Source organism: Toxorhynchites rutilus, chromosome 2, assembly GCF_029784135.1.
Source record: "Toxorhynchites rutilus septentrionalis strain SRP chromosome 2, ASM2978413v1, whole genome shotgun sequence".
Taxonomy (NCBI): Eukaryota; Metazoa; Arthropoda; class Insecta; order Diptera; family Culicidae; genus Toxorhynchites; species Toxorhynchites rutilus.
The window spans coordinates 116,912,408-116,937,086 of NC_073745.1; the positions used below are offsets into that span (position 1 = coordinate 116,912,408).

At 36.7% G+C, this 24,679-nt stretch overlaps 1 protein-coding gene and 1 pseudogene across 1 annotated transcript in view; both read left to right on the forward strand.

Annotated features, from left to right (window-relative positions):
* The first annotated feature begins 4,545 nt into the window (after positions 1-4,545).
* The window catches only part of LOC129769294 (Krueppel-like factor 3), a 419,258-nt gene continuing 399,124 nt past the window's right edge, over positions 4,546-24,679 (forward strand). The window contains exons 1-2 of the mRNA XM_055771442.1: positions 4,546-5,720; positions 16,173-17,634. Of these exons, the coding sequence (XP_055627417.1) occupies positions 17,623-17,634 (12 nt within the window). The 5' untranslated portion in view covers positions 4,546-5,720; positions 16,173-17,622. The remainder of the gene's footprint in view (positions 5,721-16,172; positions 17,635-24,679) is intronic.
* On the forward strand, positions 19,871-19,951 carry LOC129772185 (U4 spliceosomal RNA; annotated as a pseudogene).

Here is a 24,679-nt window from a genome sequence, read left to right on the forward strand (position 1 = left end):
TGTAGCATATATAGTTTTTCATGATTTTATTTTTTCATGTTATTTTTCTTAAATTAAGATTTTTTAAGAGGGCCTTTAAAATGTTATTTTTCCTTAATTGTTCATTAATTTCCAACAAATTTGTCAAACGTCATATTTTTAACATCTGTTTTCGGCTTATTTGGCGTGTAATTGCTCTATATCAGAAAATCTATATACATAAAAATCTCGTGTCACGGAATTTGTTATCGAACTCCTTCGAAATGGCTCGACCGATTTTGATCAAATTATACACAAAAAACTTGGTAAGCATGAGAATAGGTTGTTAACTATATACGATACCGCTAGAATACCGATTAATAAATATTGAATAGCGACTAGAGTGCCTCTATGCAGAAAAAAATCTATTTTTTTTCTTCTTAAATAAAGCTTCAAACCTTACACATAACCAGAAATGTAAACCCATATACCCTATTTTTAATCGCGATTTTAGTAGTTTTGAAAAACACAAATGACAATCACGTTATTGTCATCAACTCTGATAAAACATCTGCTGGAGAGCACGTATCTACATTCAGTGCGCAAGCGTTACTTATATCATAGAAGGTATCTGCACAATGACGCGAGAAATAGTGATTCGAAGGAAAAACAATAATCTGGAATTCATAGTTGACGCACATTGTTTATACGATTCTCTCCATGTTCTGCTTCAATAGTACTAACGTTCCCAACGCTTGCCTTTTCATCGTAGTATTAACCGTATCATTTTCAGTAGTACTTAGTAGAAATTTCTATACCAAACAATACGTCTTGAATGTATTCTAAGTGGCAAGCTCTAGAATGTGTGTGACCACAATGTCAAAGTCAGAAGAAATATCTTATATCGAAAAATGCCCGACCGTTCTGAAGGAACATGATGAATATTGCACAAACATTAGACAACGTGATCCTGCCACAGGTACTCCATTCATTATGAACATCATTACTCATTTTGAAATAATATTTATGAATAGCTATATCAGACGAATGAAGCAAAGGAGTGCGCTCGATGGCCATTATGTGATGTAGTGAGCTGTGCCAACAATTTATTGTCGACATATACACGAAGGTAGAGAGCGAACGACTGCGATTCATACGACCTAATCAACATAAGTGGCGTGAGGAAGAATATATTCACTTGGGAAACGCTATCATGAGCAACGTCGACACAGAGTCATTTTTCTTGTGTTTGAACATTTTATTGCATTAGTAATTGTACAGAAATACATGTTGAGCTTAAAACCACAAGAAACCGTTATGCAAACAGAGTGTCCGAAATTTGATTTTTTTCATAAATAGTGTCCGAAATTTGATTCTTATTCGCTTCAATTGAAAAACATTTTTATTCAATTATTGTTGATGTTTTTAATCAAATAGGCACAAAAGTAGAAAGTTTAAAAGCTTTTTAAACTAATTTAGTAAAAATATCAACCAAATAGTACTTGTGCATAAAGTTTAGATCTGTTTTCTGCATCAAATGCCTTAAGCGTCCGAAATATGGCTCAGAACGGTATTGGACAAATCATCACTTTGGACCACTGCTCACATATTCTAGGAGACGTGAATAGATATTTTGTTTAATCTCAGCGATTAATCAGCATAGAAATTATTTTGATGTTTGGGGGCAAAGTGGTCATAGGTGAATAACAACTTACAATATTCTGTTTACTAAAGCTGATATAACTCATCACATTCTGCTCTTGAAGAAGATCCTTTTGTGGCTTTGAACCTGGATAAATATGTACTCAAGCCTCGTTATGTTTTGCGTAACGTTATGTGTGTTAACGTTATGTGATGAAAATTGCACTATTTTGAATTTTTATAGTAAAAGCCTATCTTGAAGAACAGGAGAGTGACAGGAGCATCGATTCGCGATAGACGTGCGCATTTACGCTCCTCTCTGTTTTCTGAATTTCGGTCGTAGAAAGTGGTCTTTGGTGCTAAAAAGTGTGAAAGTTTAAAGGCACACGTTCGTTTGCCGCAGTGAATTCAGGTCTAACTCCGGATTCAATGGGAAGTGTGTAATGTTCATTCCATGAGTTCGACAAGGCTGAAGAAAGTATTGCTTCCTGGTGCTCCATTTTGTGCTGTTAGAGAGTGTAGTCGTGATAGCACGGCTTGTTCTGCTTCTGTGTTCATCTATTCCATTTTCTTTTCCACGCGTTCGTTGTGATTGTGTGTGTTTCGCTATAATCCATCAGCTAGTCAAACGCGAAGTGTGTGTGTGCCAGTGGTAGTGATTTTGTATGACCTTTTGGCAGTATGATCACAGTTTGATACTTGTAGATGCATATATTTATGCAAGCTTGTATGCAATCAATCTTGTTCCACGGCGACGTGGATTATTCTGTGCAAGATTTTGCATTGATGAATGGAAAATCTACACTCGGATTATATATTGGTGAGATCGTTCTTTATTATCAAATAAATTAATTCTAGTAGATGGGGCGGAGGGTAAATTTTTGTGTGTTTATTGGATGAGTTTTTTATTATTTTTCAAATTTATTCCAGAACTCTCTTTTTTCTCGTAGCTTAGTTGTGTGTAAATGTATATCCGTATGAATGTAAATTTTCATTCGAAAAGTGTGGTCTGTTTTAAGTAGTAATAGTTTGCGCGTCGCGTAATATAATTGTGGTTGAAGCGTTCTCGTTCTCACTAAAACAGAAGTTTAACTGTTTCGTCGTGGGCTGTTAGAAAATTTTAATACTTTAATCCTTTGAATGATTACTCCTATAATTCTACAGTTTTTTATTTATTTAATTCTTTAATTTCTTCTTTTTTCGCGATTTAAGTTTGATAAAAAATATTCTCGGTTACCATCTCAGGTTTCTTAAACATAACTTTCCGAAGTCGCTATTGGAAATTGATAGGGTACGCTCGTTGAACAATGGAATATATCGGCGGTCCGATTGGTTTTAGAGAAGTTCCCTTGGTTACCTTCTCAGGTTTCCCAAAGGTAACTCTCCGCCGTCGCAATTGGAGCTCGATAAATAATACACGTAATTAATAACGATATATATCATAATAATTTGACAGAAGTTCCCTCGGTTACCTTGTCAGGTTTCCCACACTCAACTCTCCCCCGTCGCGATTGGATTTCTATGAAAAATACGTGTGATAAATGATAAAATATAACCAGTCCAATTGTTTTTACAGGTTCGCGTTAACATAATCACATCACTTACCTCAGTGAATCCTGATACTCACCTCACCCTACTAACAACTGTCCCTTCCATGATAAACGCTAGGGAACCACGCTATAGAGGCGACCCTTCTGGCCTTCGGGCGGCGATTATCATACTAACATTCCTTCCCTTCCCCTGGTGACTGTAAGGACGTGGCCGGCGTCGTTATTGACCATTTAAAGCTCGAATCACCGGAAATTGCACAACGAGAATGATTTGCTAGTCCCAAGCGTCATTCTGTGTGTTCTTGGTGCAATTTGGTTGGTTCAGGTCAATCACGGAGAGCAACTACGAATTGTACAGTCTACCCAAGCTCAAGCTCAAAAGCCTATCTTGAAGAACAATGAGAACAATGAACTACAATATATCGAGAAACGGGAATTGAATCGGTATGTGGGCGTTGGAAACGGGCATATTCCTTAGGATGATCACTATACCCCACTTACCCTATAAGAAACCCATCAAAAACACGCTCAAACGGCAAGGACTACACATAGTGTAAAAAAGTGGGAATACACTTCGTGATTTATTGTGTAACCTCAAGGACGAGATTCCTCCCGATAAGAAATCCTTGATTTAAGAAATACCGTGCCGGGAATTCAGTGACTTATCTCTTAAATCTTCGGACGACTACGCAACACGTACGAAGATGTAATCAGTCGGACATTGTCCCGCAGATGGGCAGCTTCGCGCCCGAAACCGGTCGACATAAGGTAAATTTTAATTTGTTTAATTAAGTAAGAACAATAAGTGTTATGTCTTGTCTCGCGTCGCGTCTGTGTTGGAATAAGTCTGATTTCAATTTTAATTTACTCAAACAACATTTCTGTGATTTTTAGATACAGAGGATATCATATGATTGTAAGAAATGATATCTGAACTCCCAACCAGAAAGTTACCCCATTTTGTTCTTCGAAAAATATACTAGAAGGCGAAAATCCAAAGTTCATCCCGTTGACGGTACGACCCATTGGGTGGGTGTGTACCTACCACAACACTTGGCCTGTCGTACTCTCCATTGCACCGAATGATGCTGTGTTGTCTCCAGCTCTCCGGTCCGTTGTCAAACGAGCGCACGAGCACGAGTGAATGCAAGCGGGTGGTGCTGAGTTGGGTGGCGTTGCTCATGATGCTTTTGCTTATGTTTACCGCTGTGGCTGCTGCTGCTGTTGCTGTTGCTGTTGATGCTCTTTGGGTATGGGCTGCTGCTGGCTCTGAGACATTTTGCTGGTTTTTCGCTACGTGTGTACCTTTTTCTGCTCCGTCTAGTGTGGACCGCTGCTTGTTGCTTGTTTATTATGAATTTCATTTTCAGTATTGAGCTGTCCCGCGTGACGGCAGGACGTGTTTCTTCTTTGGCGGGCTTTCGCACTTCCCTTCTTTTTTGTTTTCTTCGCTTTTCGATTCTCTGTTATTGACGCTGTGTTGTTTTGTTTCGTTTTCGTCGAAAAGGGCTTTTCGCGCCCCCGCCAATTTTGACCGGCCTTAACTATGTCGTTCGCCAGTGTTGCAAACAGCTGTTCTCGGAAGTCCCAGATCTAGTACCTGAAGCAGAAGAAGTAGTAGAAACAGTGGCCAGTAAAGAACCGTAGCGCAAGCCGGTTCCACGAGTTACAGGTTCTTCTGCGGAATGTAAACAAAGTCGTTATGAGATTTGCGAAAAGCGATGCCACCTGAAGACTTGCGTGAATGAGTGCTCCTACCAGTGTCCCCCCGTAAACTATCGATAGTGACTCCACCCAGCGGAAACACATGACTTAGAGTGGAGGGAACGACCCGCCAAACAGAGTGCCCGTGTTTGTGTGTTATGGATTCTGATCACTGTTATTATCGCTTCAATTAGATCAATTTGCGCCGACTTCTGCCGTATTGTTGGCTGCCGTTGTTTGGGCCGCAGTGTTTACTCCCAATCGCGCGATAGTGGCTAACCTGTGCGGTTGCTGTAGCGATGCATAATTGGAAAATTGGTGTTTATGGTACGAGAATGTTTATCTAAAACCCGTGTGTATGCACCCCAGCATAGAAGCCGTCGGCTAGACGTGTGTGAATATAAAGCGAAATAAAAAAACATCGAACAATTTAGTGTTTATAGGTTGTGACCGTTGCCAGTGTGTTGTTGAATGAAACGAAACACAAAAAAAATATATAATAACGATTGCTACAAGCGAGGAAACAAAGTTTTGCGTTTAGAACCTTCTTCTCCCATCTGCTCTCGGCAGACCCCGAACCGGCACCGGATGTGGAAAGCTTGTTAGTGGCGGCTGCGGGTTTGTTCACTCGTGCTGAAAACCTTGGGTTTGAACTAGTTTCTAGGCTTGTGACTATGGCAATGGCAATGTAGCTTACCGGTGTCCGAAGTGAAACACTTTATTGCTGTGCAAAATCCTGGAAACTGTGTGTATTATTGGGTCAATGCTGCACTGCGGCGCTCTGTGAAACAGTTTTATGCGATCTAGTGAGAGCCGAGACGCGCTCCGAGCTGCGAGGATCAGATGAGTTAGTTTGCATGTAAAAAGGTTGGTATCGGAACATGATCGTATTTTTATTCGTTAAACCGTATATCATGTTGAGAGCCTGTTTGGCAAACATGTGTTTATGTTTTGTGTAAACCTCAAGCGGGAATGGATTTTCTATCGATTTTCTGTTGTGTTATTCTACAAATTAACGATTTGTTTCTCATAGAGAGTTTTCCGTTTTTAACTCTTAATTTTACTAGTTTCTTCTTCTTCTTTAATGGCACTAACTAAAGAAGCCCTAGAGAAACTTAGCTATTTAGGGCACTGATCCCTTTACTTGCAACATTTGTTTTACTAACACACTAGCTGACCCGGCGAAATTCGTTTCGCACAAAATTGATTTTTTGAAATGAAAACTTTCAAACACGTTTTCTTACTAAGCGAACACTCGTGAGTTCAATTACAGAACTCTTCATCGATTGATCTTCTTATTGGCACTATCCAATTCCCTTTCATTATGAATTTCCTAGAACTAGTCATTATAATATATCATTGTATTCAGGAACAATTATCGTTCAAGATTCATTAATCACCTTGCAAAATACATATTTCTCCGTTATTTGGAATAGAAGCTTGATGCAGAAAACACAATAAAATAAAGACAGTTGAAATCGGACGATCCGTTCTCGAGTTTTGCGCTTAGCAACACATTTGGCACTGCATTTTTTTATAAGAGATAAAGATATAGGAGTGCGTTATTCCACCTGAAAATCCGTTTCCACTTTCGAACAAAGTTCAATTTCGTTAGCGCAAACATCGAATGGAAAAACCAGCGCTCATCACGATGTGATTGTAGATCATATGGTCGGTGTTAAGTCAGAGGGGACCAAGTCGCGATTGATTTCATTTGGTCAACCATTATGCAAGCTACATACCACATTTATCAGATTTGGAAAATCACGCATACATCAGGAATAACGGATCGAAATTGTTATGATTGATCAATAAAAATCGCTTATAGTATGCAGTCAGAGCGGACCATCTACCGAAATGGCTCTATATCATGTGCAGACAGAGTGGATCATGTGACAATCATTTGTATATTGAATTCAAACAATATTCAAGCACCAAATTCAAACCAACAAACATTTTCTCGAAGCTAAAAGGTACCTTGTCGAAATGTGCTTGAACCCGTTAGTGTAAAATGTACACATTCTGAGTATATTAAAAAATAAACATGGTCCACTCCGACTGAACGGATCAGTGAAAAATGCTGGTCTTCAGTGTAAATGATAGCAAAATGTACTATTTCAGAGTACGATGTAGCGATGACAATGAATTCAAATTTGACGATTCTATTGGCGAATACTGTCTAAGATGATTGAAAATGGGAAGTTTAACATGTTTGCCGTGCAATCATGCCAGCAGTAGATGGCAGAGACTATTCTGCCCATGTTTGCATAGGAGACGTAATCACCAACACCGTTAGTGTTGCGAAAACGCATTTTTGTTGTTTTTTGGCCTACAAGCGCAATCATGCAAACTTCCAATGAAATAATCTGTCCAGTTGAAGGATATTATTGGTAAAAAGAGGGCCTAAGAGATTTTGCGAAAAACATATTTTTTTCCATTTGAAAAACGCTTACGTCTATTTATGCGAACAATCAATCGTTTCAATGAACATTTGCTCGCATAGCTAGACGTAATCACCAGGTTGCTCTGTCTGTAGAGTTAGTTTTTACATTTCCGATAATAGTCAAAACGTCTCCGTCACTAGTTTCAGTTGTTATCGGAAGAAATCCAAAAGATTTGGAAGAAATTTAGTGAAATGTCTGGAAAAGGTGCTCTGGATTTGTTGCGAGTCTAGAATAGTACTTTTTCCTGAATACTCTGGGATATGATTAGAACAGCAGATTCGTGTTTTTTCAATTAATTGAATTTGTAAAGACAATCTGCAATGTTGGTAATTTTGGCAACATAATTTACCGATATCACGATCAATCGCATAAAGATGGTGGAGTGAGTTACTCCAACGGTATGAGTAAATGCTGAGTATGTGGAATAATTCAATGTTGAATCCGAGGAGTTATAATGCTAAGAACCAACATTATTTTAATTTCACTACTGATCTTATTGTTTCATTATCTACTTGAAGATTCAAATGCAGACATTTAGGCAATTATAACATTAAAAACACAATCGCTATCCTTTGTTCATCGCAGTGCACAGTACAGAAAATAGTAATTATATGAACAGTGTTTCAATGGTTTCTAATATTCATCTATTAGGAAACACTAAGTAATAAGACACTATCGTGACAGGCATGTTTGGACTCTACAAAGAATGTGATTCGAATCTAGATTTTGCTTATAGCACATAATACTTTTAATTGTTGTATGAAACTACGTCTGTTATGCGGACAAACAGTGATTTTTCGGAAACGTTTTTTTCCAAATGGCTCAAATGTTTTCGAACAAAAAATGTTTGTTTGCATGTTGAGTAAACGTATTACATTGCGTAGAACACAAAACGACGAAAAAGTCCATTTTGTTCATTTAGTCGCTTACGTCTCCTATACAAACATGGGCAGTATTATGCTGAACGCAAACAAATGTTTATGCTGTTCCAAACTCACAATCCGTCTCATTCTAATTTTCATAGTAGAATGGCACACTTTTACTCACAACTGTTAATTGATTGAGAAATATTTCGAAATTGTTCGGTCATAGTGAACCAACTCTTAAAAAATGCTTCATTTGGTTTAATCAGAGTGGACCACGCACGTATAGGCAGCCAAATAACTGCCTTTTTTGGCAGGATACTTGATGTTTTTTTTACAACTGTCATACGTTAAAGTATTGCCAGAGAAGCCAACATTTCTGAGAACAATATTGAACGAAAAAATTAAATGCTTTGAAAATTGCAGAGCATTAAACTTGATGTTCGTTTTTCTTGAAATCATAAAAATGTCACATGGTCCGGTCCGGACGTCGAAAGTCGTAAAAAATCATCGCACGAAAATGTTCACGATTCAGTTCCATTTTTTGCCGAGACCAAACTTTCAACTAAATATAAAATAAACAAATAGCGTCCGTATGACAAAATGTTCTGAGTACGTATATCGTCAAAAATGTCAAACTTTACGATGGAACCGTCAGATGGACTCACATGACGATGGACTCAGTGTTGCCAATTTCCGAAATATAAAAAGTGACCCTCGTACTGTACTGAAGGTATGCAAATGAGGCACGTACCAGAACATCACATCTCTCTCTTAAAAAAATTTTCAAATATCTCAGAACTTGCTTGTTTATATCTGTTCTATGTCTACTGGTGTCATATTAGGTAGATTAAAATTTTCTGTATTTCATGTGTATTTCGTTTCTGGTTCTGTGCTTTTATTTATAAACACGAGCACCTTTGTTAGTAAGGGCCTGGCTGGGCAAGGGAGTAAAAAGTGTCCCCAAACAAAAAAAAATATATAAAAAAATATAGCGGCCTCTAGTCCAAAGCCATGAAAACAATAAAAAACGACTACAATAAATAATTACGAAAATAAAATCCGTTTTTTTTAAGTTCAATATCTATATATATATATATATATATATATATATATATATATATATATATATATATATATATATATATATATATATATATATATATATATATATATATATATATATATATATATATATATATATATATATATATATATATATATATATATATAGATATTGAACTTAAAAAAAACGGATTTTATTTTCGTAATTATTTATTGTAGTCGTTTTTTATTGGGCCCGGGGAAAGTTTTCGTGATAGTTTGAGACCCCTCCACCTCTCTAAGGAAAGGGGGGGGGGTGGCGCTGCCATACAAATTAAACACAAAATTCTACGTTACTCCAGAATTATTCAAGCAAATGAATCAAAATTGAGCATAACAAATGAAACACAAATTTCTGCATCACTCGAGAATTATTCAACTGGAAAGGGATTTTAATGTGATAAAACGCACTCCTATATCTTCTTCTATCTATACCAAAATAAAGGATCACCGGATGTGTTGATGAGAGCAGAACTCGAGGAAGGAATTTTCCGATTCAGGGCTGTCTTTATTCTATTATATTTTCTGTTTAAAACATTTATCCCATGTAACGGAGGAACATGTTATTTGCAAGTGGTTGAAAAATCTTAAACGAGAATTGTGTCTGAAAATACTCTGTAGTATAATGATGAGTTTTGTTAGAAATATTAGGAATTTTATAGTAAAATGTAAATTCAACGGGGTCGATTAAAAGATCAATCGATGAACAGTTCTGCGATTGGACCCATGAACTTGCTCATAGTAAGAAAATGTGAATGTTTGAAGGTATTGATAACAAAAAACAAATTTTGGGTGGGACGAAGTTTGCCGGGTCAACTAGTTTTTTAATAAAAGACTAGCTGATTGGCTTTAATTTTATATGTCGATCATCTAAATCGGTTATGGATTTTTAAAAAAAGGAATTTTAGAGAAAAAATGGAAAAAAAAATGATTTTTCGGACCACCCTATGATGGAAATGAGCACCTTAATAAAAAAAAAAAGGGTTTCGCGATGTTTCGCGATAAAGAACAAAATGACTGCTTAATTTACAATTAATTTGTGGTCTTTTTTGGAAAAAATACTACAGTTGCAGAAAATTTGAAATATGTTTTCGTTAATTTTGACTGTATTTGTTTTTTACAGTTTTCATGGTCTCGGGGCCAAGGGCACTATACTTTTTTACATCTTTTATGGAAAGCTGAGGATTTTTCACATAACATATCTCGAAACCAGGGAGGCATTTTTTTTCGTTTTTCAGTTATGATTTTTCAAAGTTACCCGATGGTTCAAAAAATCATTTTTCCCTTTTTTTCCCAAAAATGCCTTTTTTCAAAAAACTATTACTTTTGAACTAATAGACCGATTCAGATGATCGACATATCATATTAAAGCCTACTAGCTAGCCTTTTTTGAAAAAAAATATCAGATTTGCCGATTAATTGCATTATAGTCACATACATCCAGTCTAGTCGCATAGAAATGTTGAACGAAAACTGAAAACATGTTAATTTTGAAAAATTCCTAACTTAAAAATAAAATGAAAAATAACTCATCTCTGGTATTCGGATATATTATGTGAAAAAAAACTCAGCTTTCGGGGAAACATATAAAAAATATGGTGCCCTTGGTCCCGAAACGAAACGAAAGCTATAAAAAACAAATATAATCACTAATTATGAAAACAAAATCCATTTTTATTCAGAGTGTAATATTTTCTCAAACAAAACTAACTCATTGACTTTTATTTGATATGTCGATAACCTGAATCGGTCCAGTGGATCAAAAGTTATGATCTTTTGTAGTGGAAAAAATGAAAAAATAAAATCGGGCCATCCTTTAACTTTGAAAAATCCTCAGATTTCCAGAAAAAATATGAAAAAATATAGCGTCTTTGGTCTCGAGACCATGAAAACTATAAAAAACAAAGACAACTAATAATAACGAAAACATAATTCAAATTTTCTGCAACTGTATTTTTTCAAAAAAAATAGCTGGCTTTTATTTAATATATCGAACATTTGAATTGGTCCAGTGGTTCGAAAGTTATGATTTTTTGTATAAAAATCATTTTTGGCAGAAATGCGATAAAATGGATTTTTCAGACCACCCTAAAATAACGATGGTCTCCCTAACTAAAAAATAAAAAAATAGGAGTTCAATAATTTGGGATAAAGAACAAAACTACCACTTTTGACGAGAATCTAAGAACCACTATATCGGTTTGGCATGGAGTGGCTGTACAGGTCGGACTTGATTATATACAGACTCGATTATATATAATTCGATTATATATAATTTTGGACTCGATTATATACAGTTTGGAAAAACATATTTTTTATATTTCAAATATGGCTTATTTCAAGAAGAAATGTAACCTTTCAACTCTGAGGTGAAATTTCAGTTGCTATTACATGTACAGTGGGGTAAAATCGTGATTTTTGAAGATTTGGCTTGAATTTTCACCAGGAATTGTTTATCTCGATATTGCAGCCAAATTAAGGAAGATAGAAGAACAAATTGTAGAGCGGTTAAAGAACTTCAATTCAATTGATAGAAACAATCTAGTCTAATATAATTTTTTAGGATAAAATTAATAATAATACATTCAAAATTATTAACTTTAGAGTTTTTCACTTCCAAAATGTTATTAAAATCCACTAATTTAGTTATCCACTACTATATCATGTATTAAATTTTCTCATCTTTCAAATGAAACGTCAGAATCGTCTTCCGTAGCGTACATTTTAATGTAGAGCCAGTTTGAGGCAACATAGTCCGAAACAAAAAAAAAAGTTCTATAGCTCTTTCATTGTTGAAATTCGAACATATGCGTAGGAGGATTTTTTTTCCATCAAATACTCCCATATCTCGCTTTACGGCCTAGATAGGTTCCATTTTTTTTTATCTGTATTATAGTGATTTTCAACTCATTTGGCTGGTTCGTCACTTTTTTTTACTTCCATTTTTGGAAGAATGTCGGGAGTGAGAATTGAACTCGTGACCTTTAGCGTGAGAGGCATGGATGTTACCACTACGCCAGATCGCCTCCACAGATAGGTTCCATGAAACTTGGCCGCAAAGCGAAAAGCCGTATAAAGAATCAATTATTATAATAAAAATTCATACAAATTCAATCGGATCAGTGGGACTGTTGTTAAATATGTAACATTGTTTATCATTCAAATTGAATTTAAAAAAAATCTTTTCGGTTAAAATCAAAAATACCTATATAACAAGTACATACATTTGTAAATAAAATAATAACAGACTCAAAAAACCAACGATAATCTATAAACAAAAATGAAACAACTTCATGTTACATAAAATATGTGTATGTGCCAATGAAAATGGCAATCTCGAATTTTTATATTTTGAAAAATGTCGATTCCTACGAAAAACTATCCTATGCTAAATTTCAGCTCAATGTTTATTTCTAGTTTAGTTCCCAGCGTGGCTGATTATCAGCAACTCTTTTTATCAGTCTCTGAAGTCGATAATTGTTTCGGCGGCATTTAGTCTGAAAAAAAATGAAATTATAAAATAAATTTATTACGAAAATATATATTTAAAATTTTAAATTTGTGTGTATATACATGTTTCCTTTTTTTTCAGGTAAATACTCACAGATAAGTCTAAACCACACACTGAATAAAGCTCGTAATCAAGAGGAAATATAAAAGAATTTGCATGTAGACAACGAAAACATTTTTTTTTACTGCAATAGCGAAATATTAAAGGCCGTAAATAGAAAACGTGCCTTAATTGAAGACAGCCGTTATAGCGAAATGTCGTACAGCGAAGTATGGGTGTATGATCGTCACCTCCTGAGAGAATCTGGATAAATTTATTTTTTTCATATCAAATTCATCTTTATAAAAAATATATAACAAATAAAAATTATTTTTTTTTAATTCGATTATATACAGGATTCGATTATATACAGTGAAAAGAAATAAAAAAAACTGTATATAATCGAGTTCGCGCTGTATATGTATATAAAAAAGGATTTCTGTATGTCTTTCTGTCTGTCCTTCTGATTCTTATGGACTCGAAAATTACTGAGCCGATCGACATGAAAATTGGTATGTAGGGGTTTTTGGGGCCGGAGAAGGTTCATATGATAGTTCGAGACCCCTCCCCCTCTCTAAGGGGGACTGCCATACAAATGAGAGACAAATGCCTGCATAACTCGAAAACTAATCAACCAAATGGAACTAGGATGCCAATAAAAAAGGTTATCTCGAATTTCAAAAAGTTACCCCATTAAAAATGTTCACCACCTCGAAAAAACACCCTACGCAAAATATCAGCTCAATCGGACTTGAGGGAGAGTGACGCAAAGCGGTCAAAGTTTGAGTTTTTTGAAAATCGAAAAATCGCCCAAGGGGGAAGTAAAGAGATTCGGGGTTTTCGATTTTTTTTTGATGCCAAATTTTTGTAAAATGGCATTAAACATCGAGAGTCATCTAAAAAATTTTTTTGTCAAAAATCGGCATTCTGGGACTTTTTTTTGTATACGAAACGAAAAGTATGGTTTTGGGTGCCAATATAAATAGTTTTCTCGATTTTTCATTCGGAACTTGCTACGAAATGTTGATTTGCACAATAATATACCCTATGCAATATATTAGCTCATTAGGATTTCAGTTACTGGTGTCAAAAACGTTGAAATTTGAGTTTTTTTGAAAAACGATTTTTGACAAAAAAAAATATTTTCGAGATGACATTAGATCTCGACGTTTCATACCACTTTTTGTTTTCTAAGTAAATCAAATATGTGGAATCAGGGTGGACATTCGTTTAGCCGCATCCTAAAATTTCAATAAAAGAAAATTTTGTGCGACAAATTTCGAGTCCAATCGGTAGCTAATATTTAGTATGTCCACCTCCATTTCGGATCACTTTGAAAACTCGATTTGGCATCGAGTCAGACAGCTTTTTAAGTGTTGTCATATCGATTAGGGCCCAATACTCCTGAATTACTGCCTTGAGACTGGAAATATTGTCAAATTGACATACGTTTGCATAGACCATCTCGGCCAAAATTCTCCATAGGTTCTCTATGGGATTGCAACTGTAACAGTCCGGACCATCCAAATTGAACTTTAAAAATACAAAATTTCTCCATTATAGTTTCCATTCCATGTATTGCCGGGCGAAAATGAAATGGGTCTGCTTATGGGTAGCGGTCAGTTTCGGCTTTCCTTGAGGTTTCTTCCACATGATGTTTGGTGACTCGTTCAAGATGCGCGCAATATGCCTCTTCGTTACAGAAACAACCGATTTCGCCCCTCTTCCGTCAATAGAATACATTTCGCCATTCCTATAAATTCTACGTAAATTACTAATCTGACCAACTTCTTACGTTGCACATCTAATATTTATCTTGTAAATTGAACATTCTCAAGTATTTTTTCAAAGATAATTATGTGAAAACTCGATTTTTATGTCCTGCGGCTAAACGTGTGTCTCGGGAAAAAACGACGTTTGAATGTTTATCTCCACCGATGCCGATGCCGCCTTGTGTGTGTGATTGTGACGTACGTCCTTTCAATAAAAGTGACTTAAATATACTATCACTACAGCAAATAAGTATTCCGATAAAAAGAACATTCCTAGTTGGTTGGTGAGTGTTCCAAATTTTTATTTCCAGTGCGACTAAACGAATGTCTATCACTTTATACCGTGAAAAGAAATCGGAGACTGTATATAATCGAGTCCGCGCTGTAATTGCAAGTAATTGAAGAATCTTGAGCGAGAATTGTGTCTGAAAATAAATTTATATTATAATGACGAGTTTTGGTAGAAGTAGGAAGAAGCTAGAAAATTTTTAGTAGAAGAAAATTGTAAAGGGCGTGGATTAGAAGATCAATCAATAATAGTTCTGCGATTGAATCCACGAACGTTCGCTTAGTAAGGAAACGTGTATGTTTGAAAGTATTCATATCCTTTTTGGCAGGACGAAGTTTGCAGGGTCAGCTAGTGAATAATAATAATGAGCTGGGGGTCTTCGTAGCCACATTGGTTGCGCGCTCACTTACTGAGCGATCGAACGTGAGCTCAGACCTCAGTGTCCTCAGTTAACCATATTTGTGTTGTTATAGCATAACTACGAGGGTCACTATTTATATTTCGGGAATTGGCAACACTGATGTCATGTGAGTCCATCTGACGGTTCCATCGTAAAGTATGACATTTTTGACGATATACGTACTCAGAACATTTTGTCATACGGACGCTATTTGTTTATTTTGTATTTAGTTGAAAGTTTGGTCTCGGCAAAAAAATGGAACTGAATCGTGAACATTTTTGTGCGATGATTTTTTACGACTTTCGACGTGGATTATCACAACAAGAGTGCGTCAATCAACTTATTTTGATTTTTGGCGATGAAGCTCCATCAAAAACCACTGTGTATCGCTGGTATAGTGAATTCAATCGTGGTCGTAGTTCGCTGTCCGACGAGTTTCGTGAAGGTCGTCCAAAATCGACTGTAGTGCCAGAAAACATCGATGCTGTGCACGAAATGATTAAGCAAGATCGTCATGTAACCTATTGTGAGATTGAGGCATCCCTAAGCATTAGTTCCACCAGCATATATACGATTTTACATGAACTAAGTGTTCTGCGAAAATTATGTTCACGTTGGATCCCACATAATTTGACAATCGCTCATAAAAAGGCTCGTGTCTATTGGAATAAATGCTTTGAAAATTGGTTTAAGCGCATGCAAAAGTGTATCGATTATCGTGGCGAGTACTTTGAAAAACAATAAAAATATATTCGCAGCTTAACTATTTGTTTTTGTTCCTATTCCCGAAATATAAATAGTGACCCTCGTATGTCTCTATTAGAAAACTAAATTACTTAACATGTATTGTAATGTTTGTTTGTTGAATTCTGAATATTTTTTCATCTTTCTTTACAGATTACGGAACAGATAAAACTGTGATAATCTTTAATCCTAGAAACATCGTTAACTCGAATTCTAACACTAAAAGTGATGGTAAACAATTTTACACAAGAACAAGTTTCGAAGCACAATATTATACGCAAATAAATGGAGAAACATTATGCAGGAACACATCGAAATGTAAAAAAAGGAAGGAAGATGAATTAGTACAAACAGTAACGAACAACCAAGCTCAACCCAGATGAAAACAAACAGCTAAACAGCCGAGACAACTCCACTGGTTTTACAACAGCCGTCAATATACAGTACCGATGTAAATAAACAAGAACATAGAAAAGACAGCAAAGCGGCAGCTACATTCACAGCCCGAACCGTGCGAACACTTAATTATGTAAATAAAATAATTATTATCCATTAAGGCCAGTATTAAAATTGTAAGTGTGTACCAATAGTTAGAAGCCTCATTTTCCGCAGTCGACGTGAGAGACAGGAAGCCAATTGTGTGTCTCTGTGTGTATGTGTGGAACTCTGGTGGTAATTCTGTCACCTCGTTGATGTTGTCCACATCTCGCGAAATGTTATTTGTCCTCGAATTAAGCCCGCGAGGAAAATAGCGAATATAAGCCTATCGACTACAAAATCATCAGTCTCTGCTGCTCTCGGGAACAGTGGATCGGCCAGTGAAGTGCGAAAACGGTGAACCATTAATTATTAATGATACGCAAATGAGTGTCATTTGGGTAGTAATATCGCAGAAGACCGCAAGTGTGAAAACGAAAGTGTGACACTTCCGATTGACAGCTACTGAACCATATCGTTTTTTTTTATCGGTGGCGCTGAATGGTGTGAATTTGAGTGCTTGTGCTCAAGGCTAGATGTTACTAAAGGGGAAAACAAATCAGCACTGTGTCTCAGATGAAAGGTAAAAAACACAGTTCGCAGTAAATCGTACCAGAATGGGCACCGCGACCAATTAACCTTCTAAGCACCTTCTTTCAACCAACCGATCGGGTGAACGCGGAAAAGGGGTCACCTGGGGAGTCTAGAATTTCCAAGTGCAAGTGCAAGAGAGCTGTTTCTCGAGATTGGTGGTGGCCCAGAACTAGGGCTTGGCCTTTTGGATTATGCTGTCTGTGTGGTAACCGATGACAGCGCTCTCGGAGTGGTGTGCGAGCAGTAGAAGCAGTAGAAGTTCTAGTTTTCGAGTCAACCTGGCGCGACGACGAGATTTGCAGTGATTGTGTTGTGTGCTTCCACGTTCTTTTCGCTGATTGTCGCGCTTGATCTCGCGCGAACCAAGAACCTCGGCGGCGCTGTGACTTGTGCGAAGTACTTTTAGCCGACGAGAGAAAGAGAGCGGTTGGTCATTTGTGTGTTAACTGTAGTCCCCTACCGCGCGAGTCGACCGGCCAAAGCTCGCTCAAGGAGAAGGATTATTATTTTGATACGGTGGACTGGAATTTTAATGGTTTACATGGTGAGTCCTTGGTGGTTTAGAATACTTAATTACATTGCGGATATGGTTGGATATGGTGTTTACGTTTGCGATAATTAACTGAGGGCGAGTGTGACAAATTAAATATTGTTAATCTGAGTGTATAAAGGATATAAGGAACTGATAAAAGTATACAGCTGGCACCTAACTAAAATAAAAATGGTCGGCAGATTTTTGGTCAATTTTAAAGTGCTGTATTTTCGTCAAATATTGTTTAACGTGAATTCTTCTTATGACACTTAGTTTTGAATTTAATGAATGAATAAATGAATAAAATTACATGGGCTGGCCCCAATATTATCGCCCCCAAGTTTTCTTTGATTTGAATTTTAAATCGAAAGATAATATATAGTTTCAGTCATTACTTCTTTTCCAAATTGATTGACACGAACATATCTTAAATCAACCGATTTATAACTATTTCTCTAGAATGATTTTGAATGTGGAAAATTGTGTTAACACGTTAAGCCCCGAATTTTTCTTGCGCGCTTTCCATTCAACCCGCATCAAGAGAGTTTGCACAATATCAGTGTTGGTCCCAGCTCCCAAAGATACTTATTGTTTGAATAGAAAATAATCAGAAATTCGACTAGAATGTATTCACATTTTGTAAAATATCCGAAAACAAATATATTTTTATTTTCTTATTTTGTAATTGTCAGTCAGTCAGCGCTTCCCTACCAAAAAGTTCAACGTCGGCCCCTAGGGACCGACGCGGAGCTCAACGTGTTAATAGGGAATTTGAATGTATGATTTCGTGGGAGCAGACCACTTGTGATGTATTCGTTAGAAGAAACGAGATTAAATGATTTCTTTCTTCATAAATTTCATACTTTTATGAACATTTGATTGGGAAGTTACATTTTCAATGGACATGGTTAATGTACAACTCGTTCCTAGTAAATGGCTATAAATCGAATGATTTTCGACAGATTCCAAAAATTTGTTAATGTCAATTGGTTTGGAAGTTATTCTTGTATCTGCCTAGCTACTGAAAAAATAGCCAACCCAATTTGAAATCCAGAACAAAGTTATACAAGCTGAACATGTCCCCCAGAAGGTTATTTTATATAACTTTACAATAAAAGAACTTATAAAAAATCGAAACTTACAATCTTCCGATTCATACGTCTCCGAAAAATGAGATGAGAGAGGAAAGAGAAAGGCACAGAGAGAAAGAGAGAGAGAGAGAGAGAGAGAGAGAGAGAGATAGACAGATAGAGATAGACAGATAGAGAGAGAGATAGACAGATAGAGAGAGAGAGAGAGAGAGAGAGAGAGAGAGAGAGAGAGAGAGAGAGAGATAAGAGGGGAGGAGAGACTACCTTACTGAGACTTTTTGAAAAAGATGAGTAAATGGCGCGAAAAAGCTTTAACATGTACTGCTGATTTCACCCTTAACTCTGAACATATTGAATATCAAAGTATTTTATACAGTATAAATTACCATCGCTGGAATGAATGGATGTTTCCCTAACACATACTTCAAAACCATGGAGCCAGGGGAAACTGTCATTGCAAATTAGATGCAATTATCGGGTACTTTTGTACTCATTTGTGTTTTTGCAAATTGTAATATTTCCCTAACACATATTTCAAAGTCATGGAGCCTGGGGGAACTGGCATTGCAAATTAGATGCAATCAACGAGTACATTTGTACTCGTTTGCGTTTTTACAAATCGGAATGTTTCTCTAACACAGACTTCAAAACCATGGAGCCTGGGAAAATCGGCATGGCAAAATAGATGCAATTAGCGGGTACTTTTGTACTCGTTTGCGTTTTTGCAAATTGGAATTTTTCCCTAACACAGATTTCAAACCATGAAGCCTGGGGAAACTGGCATTGCAAAATAGATGCAAGTTGTGGGTACTTTTTACTCGTTTGCGTTTCAGCAAATCGGAATGTATCCCTAACACGGATTTCAAAACCATGGAGCGTGGGAAATTGGCATTGCAAATGAGATGCAAGCTGCGAGTACATTTGTACTCGCTTGCATTTTTGCAAACCGGAATGTGTTTTCCCAACATAGATTCCGAAACCAATAAGTTGGGAAAATCAGCATTGCACATCTCGGCAGTAGTTTTCTACCCCCATGCATTTTTACACTCCGGAATTCGTTTTGCTAACACGGTCTACATAAGCGGGTACAAATGCAACGTTTTGGCTCGGTTCATTCCCTAGTTCAATCAATAATTTAATCAATACATACAAAAGATAGCTCTGCGCAGCGGCGATATCGTACCCAATGAGGAACATCCGAGGTGCGATTATTGCTAATTGAAAAAAACACAAATGATTACTAAGCCGACGGCAGTCCTACGTCAACTTTGCGGTTATATCATAGGTATAACCCATCCATAGTTTTTTTTTCTAATTCAAAATCAATTTTTTCCTCCATAATGTATGATTTTAATACTATTTTTCGTGCGACATGCATAATGTTACGAAAAATTTTCATTACATTATTCATCAAATAAATACGCAGTACAATAAATCATAATATAATATGACACATTGTGTCGAAACTATTGTTGCAGAGCTTTTCTTATAGCAATCTCTCGTATTTATCTTTTTTTTTTTTAAATCGTTTATTTTTACAGGCTCAGTTACATAGGTTTAAAGGAGCCGAACTCCTTACTGTATTGTTACTAGTATATATACGTTTTTCCTTAATTCTAATGTTAATAATATAGGAAACCGATTACTCGCGGTCGACTCGAGTTTAGAAGGGTGACATATTTTCTTCAGGAAAAGGAGGGGATATGAGGATATGTTGACAATGATCACACTCACACTCTCAATCACACTCATCACACTCAATTCTTAAACGTATCTTATATCTAATATGTATTTACATTTCATCTTATTCTTAAGAAGGGATCCGATCTCTGACAAAGGAAAAGGAAAAGGAAAAACTAAGGGTATAAGGACAATCACACACAAAGATCGATAGCTTTAAGGAATACATATATTTGGGACATGTAATCAAGGTCTAACCGAGCCAACACGTCTCTCACCGGCACCATGGGCTGCCTTCCTCGGGCCCGAAGGGTGTCTTCTAAATTAGATCTGGCGACAAGATACAGCTCGCACGACCAAACAACGAGCTCGATGTCGTGGTAACCTTGGCCACAAACACAAAGATTGTTGTCGGCAAGATTAATACGAAAGAGTAGCGCATCTAACGAACAGTGATTGGACATGAGTCGGGAGAAGGTGCGAATAAAGTCCCGACTCAAGTCCAGACTTTTGAACCATGGTTTGAGGCTAACCTTAGGGATAATCGAGTGGAGCCACCGGCCCAATTCATCTTCGTTCCATTTGCGTTGCCAGTTAACTATGGTATTTTTGCGGACTAAAGAATAAAATTCATTGAAGGCGATTTGACGCTGATAAATATCGCCTTCAATTGCACCTACCTTTGCTAATGAGTCAGCCCTCTCATTACCCGGAATTGAGCAATGTGAAGGGACCCAGACAAAGGTAATGATATAACAGCGTCTGGATAAAGTACTCAAAATTTCTCGTATTCTCTCAAGGAAGTACGGCGAGTGCTTTTCCGGCCTCACTGAACGGATAGCTTCGACAGAGCTAAGACTATCCGTTACAATGTAATAGTGTTCAACAGGTCGTGAGGCGACGCTTTCCAGCGCCCAGTGTATCGCTGCCAATTCAGCAATATACACTGAGCAAGGATTCTGAAGACTGTGGGAGGTGCTAAAAAATTCGTTGAACACTCCAAATCCTGTGGAATCATTCATAGAGGACCCATCAGTAAAGTACATATTATCACAATTGATATCCCCATACTTTGCATCGAAGATCGTTGGAACGATCCTCGATCGAAGATAATCTGATGTTCCATGGATATCCTGCTTCATGGACAGATCAAAATGCACAGAGGAATTGATGTAGTCAGGAAAACAAACACGGTTGGGAATCGTATTTATCTTAAACAACATTATATGGACGAAAAAAAATGTTTTGTTCTGGCCATTCAATCGCAAACTATAATTTTTGACTGTCGTTCAGTGTTAATTTCCTTTTCCTTCCTAGATCTGAGTTTCTGTTCCCCATTGATATCTGTATTCATTATTAATCTTCATCAACTTAATATTTCTTAAAATCCGTATCTTCATCTCTTTCTGATTGCCTATACTGGTTCTCTATACTGATAACATATTATTTTAGCTTCGAGCTCCGGTACCACTAATTGAGTCTAAAGATCAAGAATTTTTAAGATTCGATAATTATGGTTAACAAACCTGCTGCCAGGTTGTCAGAGAATTTTCATCCTCACAATGGTAAATAAATTAAAAAAAACATCTTTGAGTTGTAGTTTTACTTTTGACTTCAAACGCACTTCTGGAACAAACTTTTTTTTATATAGCACACTGAAGGTGTCGTATTTTTGGAACATCGAAAGTTCTTCGATCTTCCAATTATCATCAACGATTGATTATGAGTATCAAAAACATACAAACAATTGAAAGTTATCCGTTTATTTCAGTTTTGATTCCTGCAACACTTATTTACTCCAAATGATTTAATGTAATATTTTAATGTTTTGACAAATAAACCAGATTCGTTGCAATTATATACTTGATAAACAGTCAAATCTAAATTTTCGCATCTTGCAATTTTTCGCCACATGCAATATTTTATGTTTTCGAATGCGACGCAAAATCAAGTGCAAACTTTCTGAGTATATTTGTTCAGGAATAATGATAATGTTAAGTTCTCGCTGTTTGACAAACCGCATGCATACAGCCGTTTCTAGTTGACTGACTGACTTCAATGCAACATATGGAATTTTTTTTATTGTTTTATTGTATATGGTATTTGGCAATTTTTAGTAGCATATTTTTTATTTCTCATTTTTTTGTCACTTGTTTGTGTTTGAACTCACTGTATTCTAGTTTCTTCGAAATATCCAGCCTTTTCGTAAACCACACAAATTATAAATTTCTATTATTTTTCACGCCCTACTTTCTGGTATGTCTTCGGTCACGTAAATCTTGGCCTAGAGGTGATCACTTTCTATAGAGTTCAAATAGTTGTACATCATTAAAAACGAGGCACAACAATACTGTTCTTGTTATTTTGTCTAGTTGAAGACACACAGGAATAAATAAAAATTTAAATTCACAAAAGCTACCACAAGAAATGTATCACCGACTAACTTGAAATGAAACTTCAACAATTGGCGAAATCAAATACTTCTCTATTGCCTCTTACATGGATAAATTTTGGTAAACATCTTACATAATCGAAAATAAAATCGCTCAAAAAACTCATATTTGTTGATTCTGAATCTATTAAAGTGATACGAGAGGCTTTCAAAATCAATAGGTGGAAAACGCTACGAATTCTCATACTCATGTTTTGTTCCATAAAATAACGAAGAATTGAACTTTTTATATATATATTTTTTTATTTTTCGAAAAACGTGGTATGAGCGAAACGTTTTCAGTGATAAATTTTAGAGTGACATAAACGAGACGTGATTAAAAAGCCCCGTTTTCATTTAACATCCCATTTTTCATTTAACATCATTTCATTTAACATCCCATATCTTTTTTTTCATTTCATTTAACATCCCATATCTTCCATATCTTCTATCTTCCTACAATTCTGTAATCAAATTACACGGAGAAAATGAGAATTTCACGATTATAAAAGTTAAGTAAAATTAAATCACAAATACAGCACACACTCTTCTGCATTTTTCGGCTGATATCTCGACCATGAACCAAAAACGAGCAATGAATTTCATAATAATAATAAAAAGCAATCTATTTCTTGCCAAATCTAAAAGAATCTATAAGAATCTATAAAGTGACATTGTTTATAACGACTCTTACCTTCACGAAAGGAAGGAAACCAATTCGTGCAGCAATTGCGACAAGATCTTTAATACTGCAAATGCAAATAACAGTGGCATTCGACAGAGAGCGAAAAAAAAACAAAACCTCAACATCAATCCAATTATTCAAATTACTGCCAGCAACGGATTAAGATTACATCGTTTAAATTCGCATCTGATCTACATTCGCCACTCACATGGTTTCGCAATCCCATTCCACACTGCAATCGTAAGAATCGACGCAGCCCATCTGACATCCCGTTCAACAAAAGATCAAGGCCACCAGGCATCTGCGCCACCTGTTAGATCGATTCCAGTAAATCCGTGTTCGAGCAAAAGATTCAACCTGTTCGCAGTCAGTGAACAGGGAATTACCATCAGATGGCGAATCAAAGCGCTTTCGTCCCTCCGGAGCCCTCCTCACCGACTGACATAATCACTTTTACCGTAGTACTTTACAGTAGTGGCTCAGTGGAGGATGAAGCCACTCACTGCGGCCACCACCGGTTTTACACACATTTTTTTCATGTTTATTTTCACAACCCAACGGATCTCGATTCGGATTCGCTGATTGAATAATATTAAATGCGCTGGCAAAACAAAGAGGATTTAGCCCTCATTCCAAGCAGAGGTGCTGCCTCATCAACAACTCCGAATGGTGGTGCGCAATCAATATCCCTTTCTCTCGACGATCGGCTCGGCGGCCAACTCGGCGCGGCTCAGCTGCTTATGAGTATAAATCTTTCGGATTGTGGTAATTTGCAAAATGTGTATCAAACCACCGTGCGTCCCCTTCGTGCTGCTCCCGGATTGTGCGGAGTAATTCACATTCATTTTGTGCCTTCACTCGGGAAAGGAATCGCACGGCGAGCTTTCGACGACTCCAAAGCTTAATACCTGCGAGCGTCTGAGCGTCATTTAATATCCACCAATAGCAGCCCCAATGCGATGCGATGTGATGCTGAAGCGAAAGGGCGCAGATGAATAATAAAAGTGTACCTCCGATAATTGTGTGCTGTTCTTCAGGGCCTGGCCCAATATGTTCGGGAGGGACTTTTGTTTTCCTTTCGAAAATGTGCTAACAGGCTCGAGTGGTACAATTATGCTGACGATGATTCCTCCACGCATCGTTTTGATAGGATTTTAAGTGGGCTGCTGT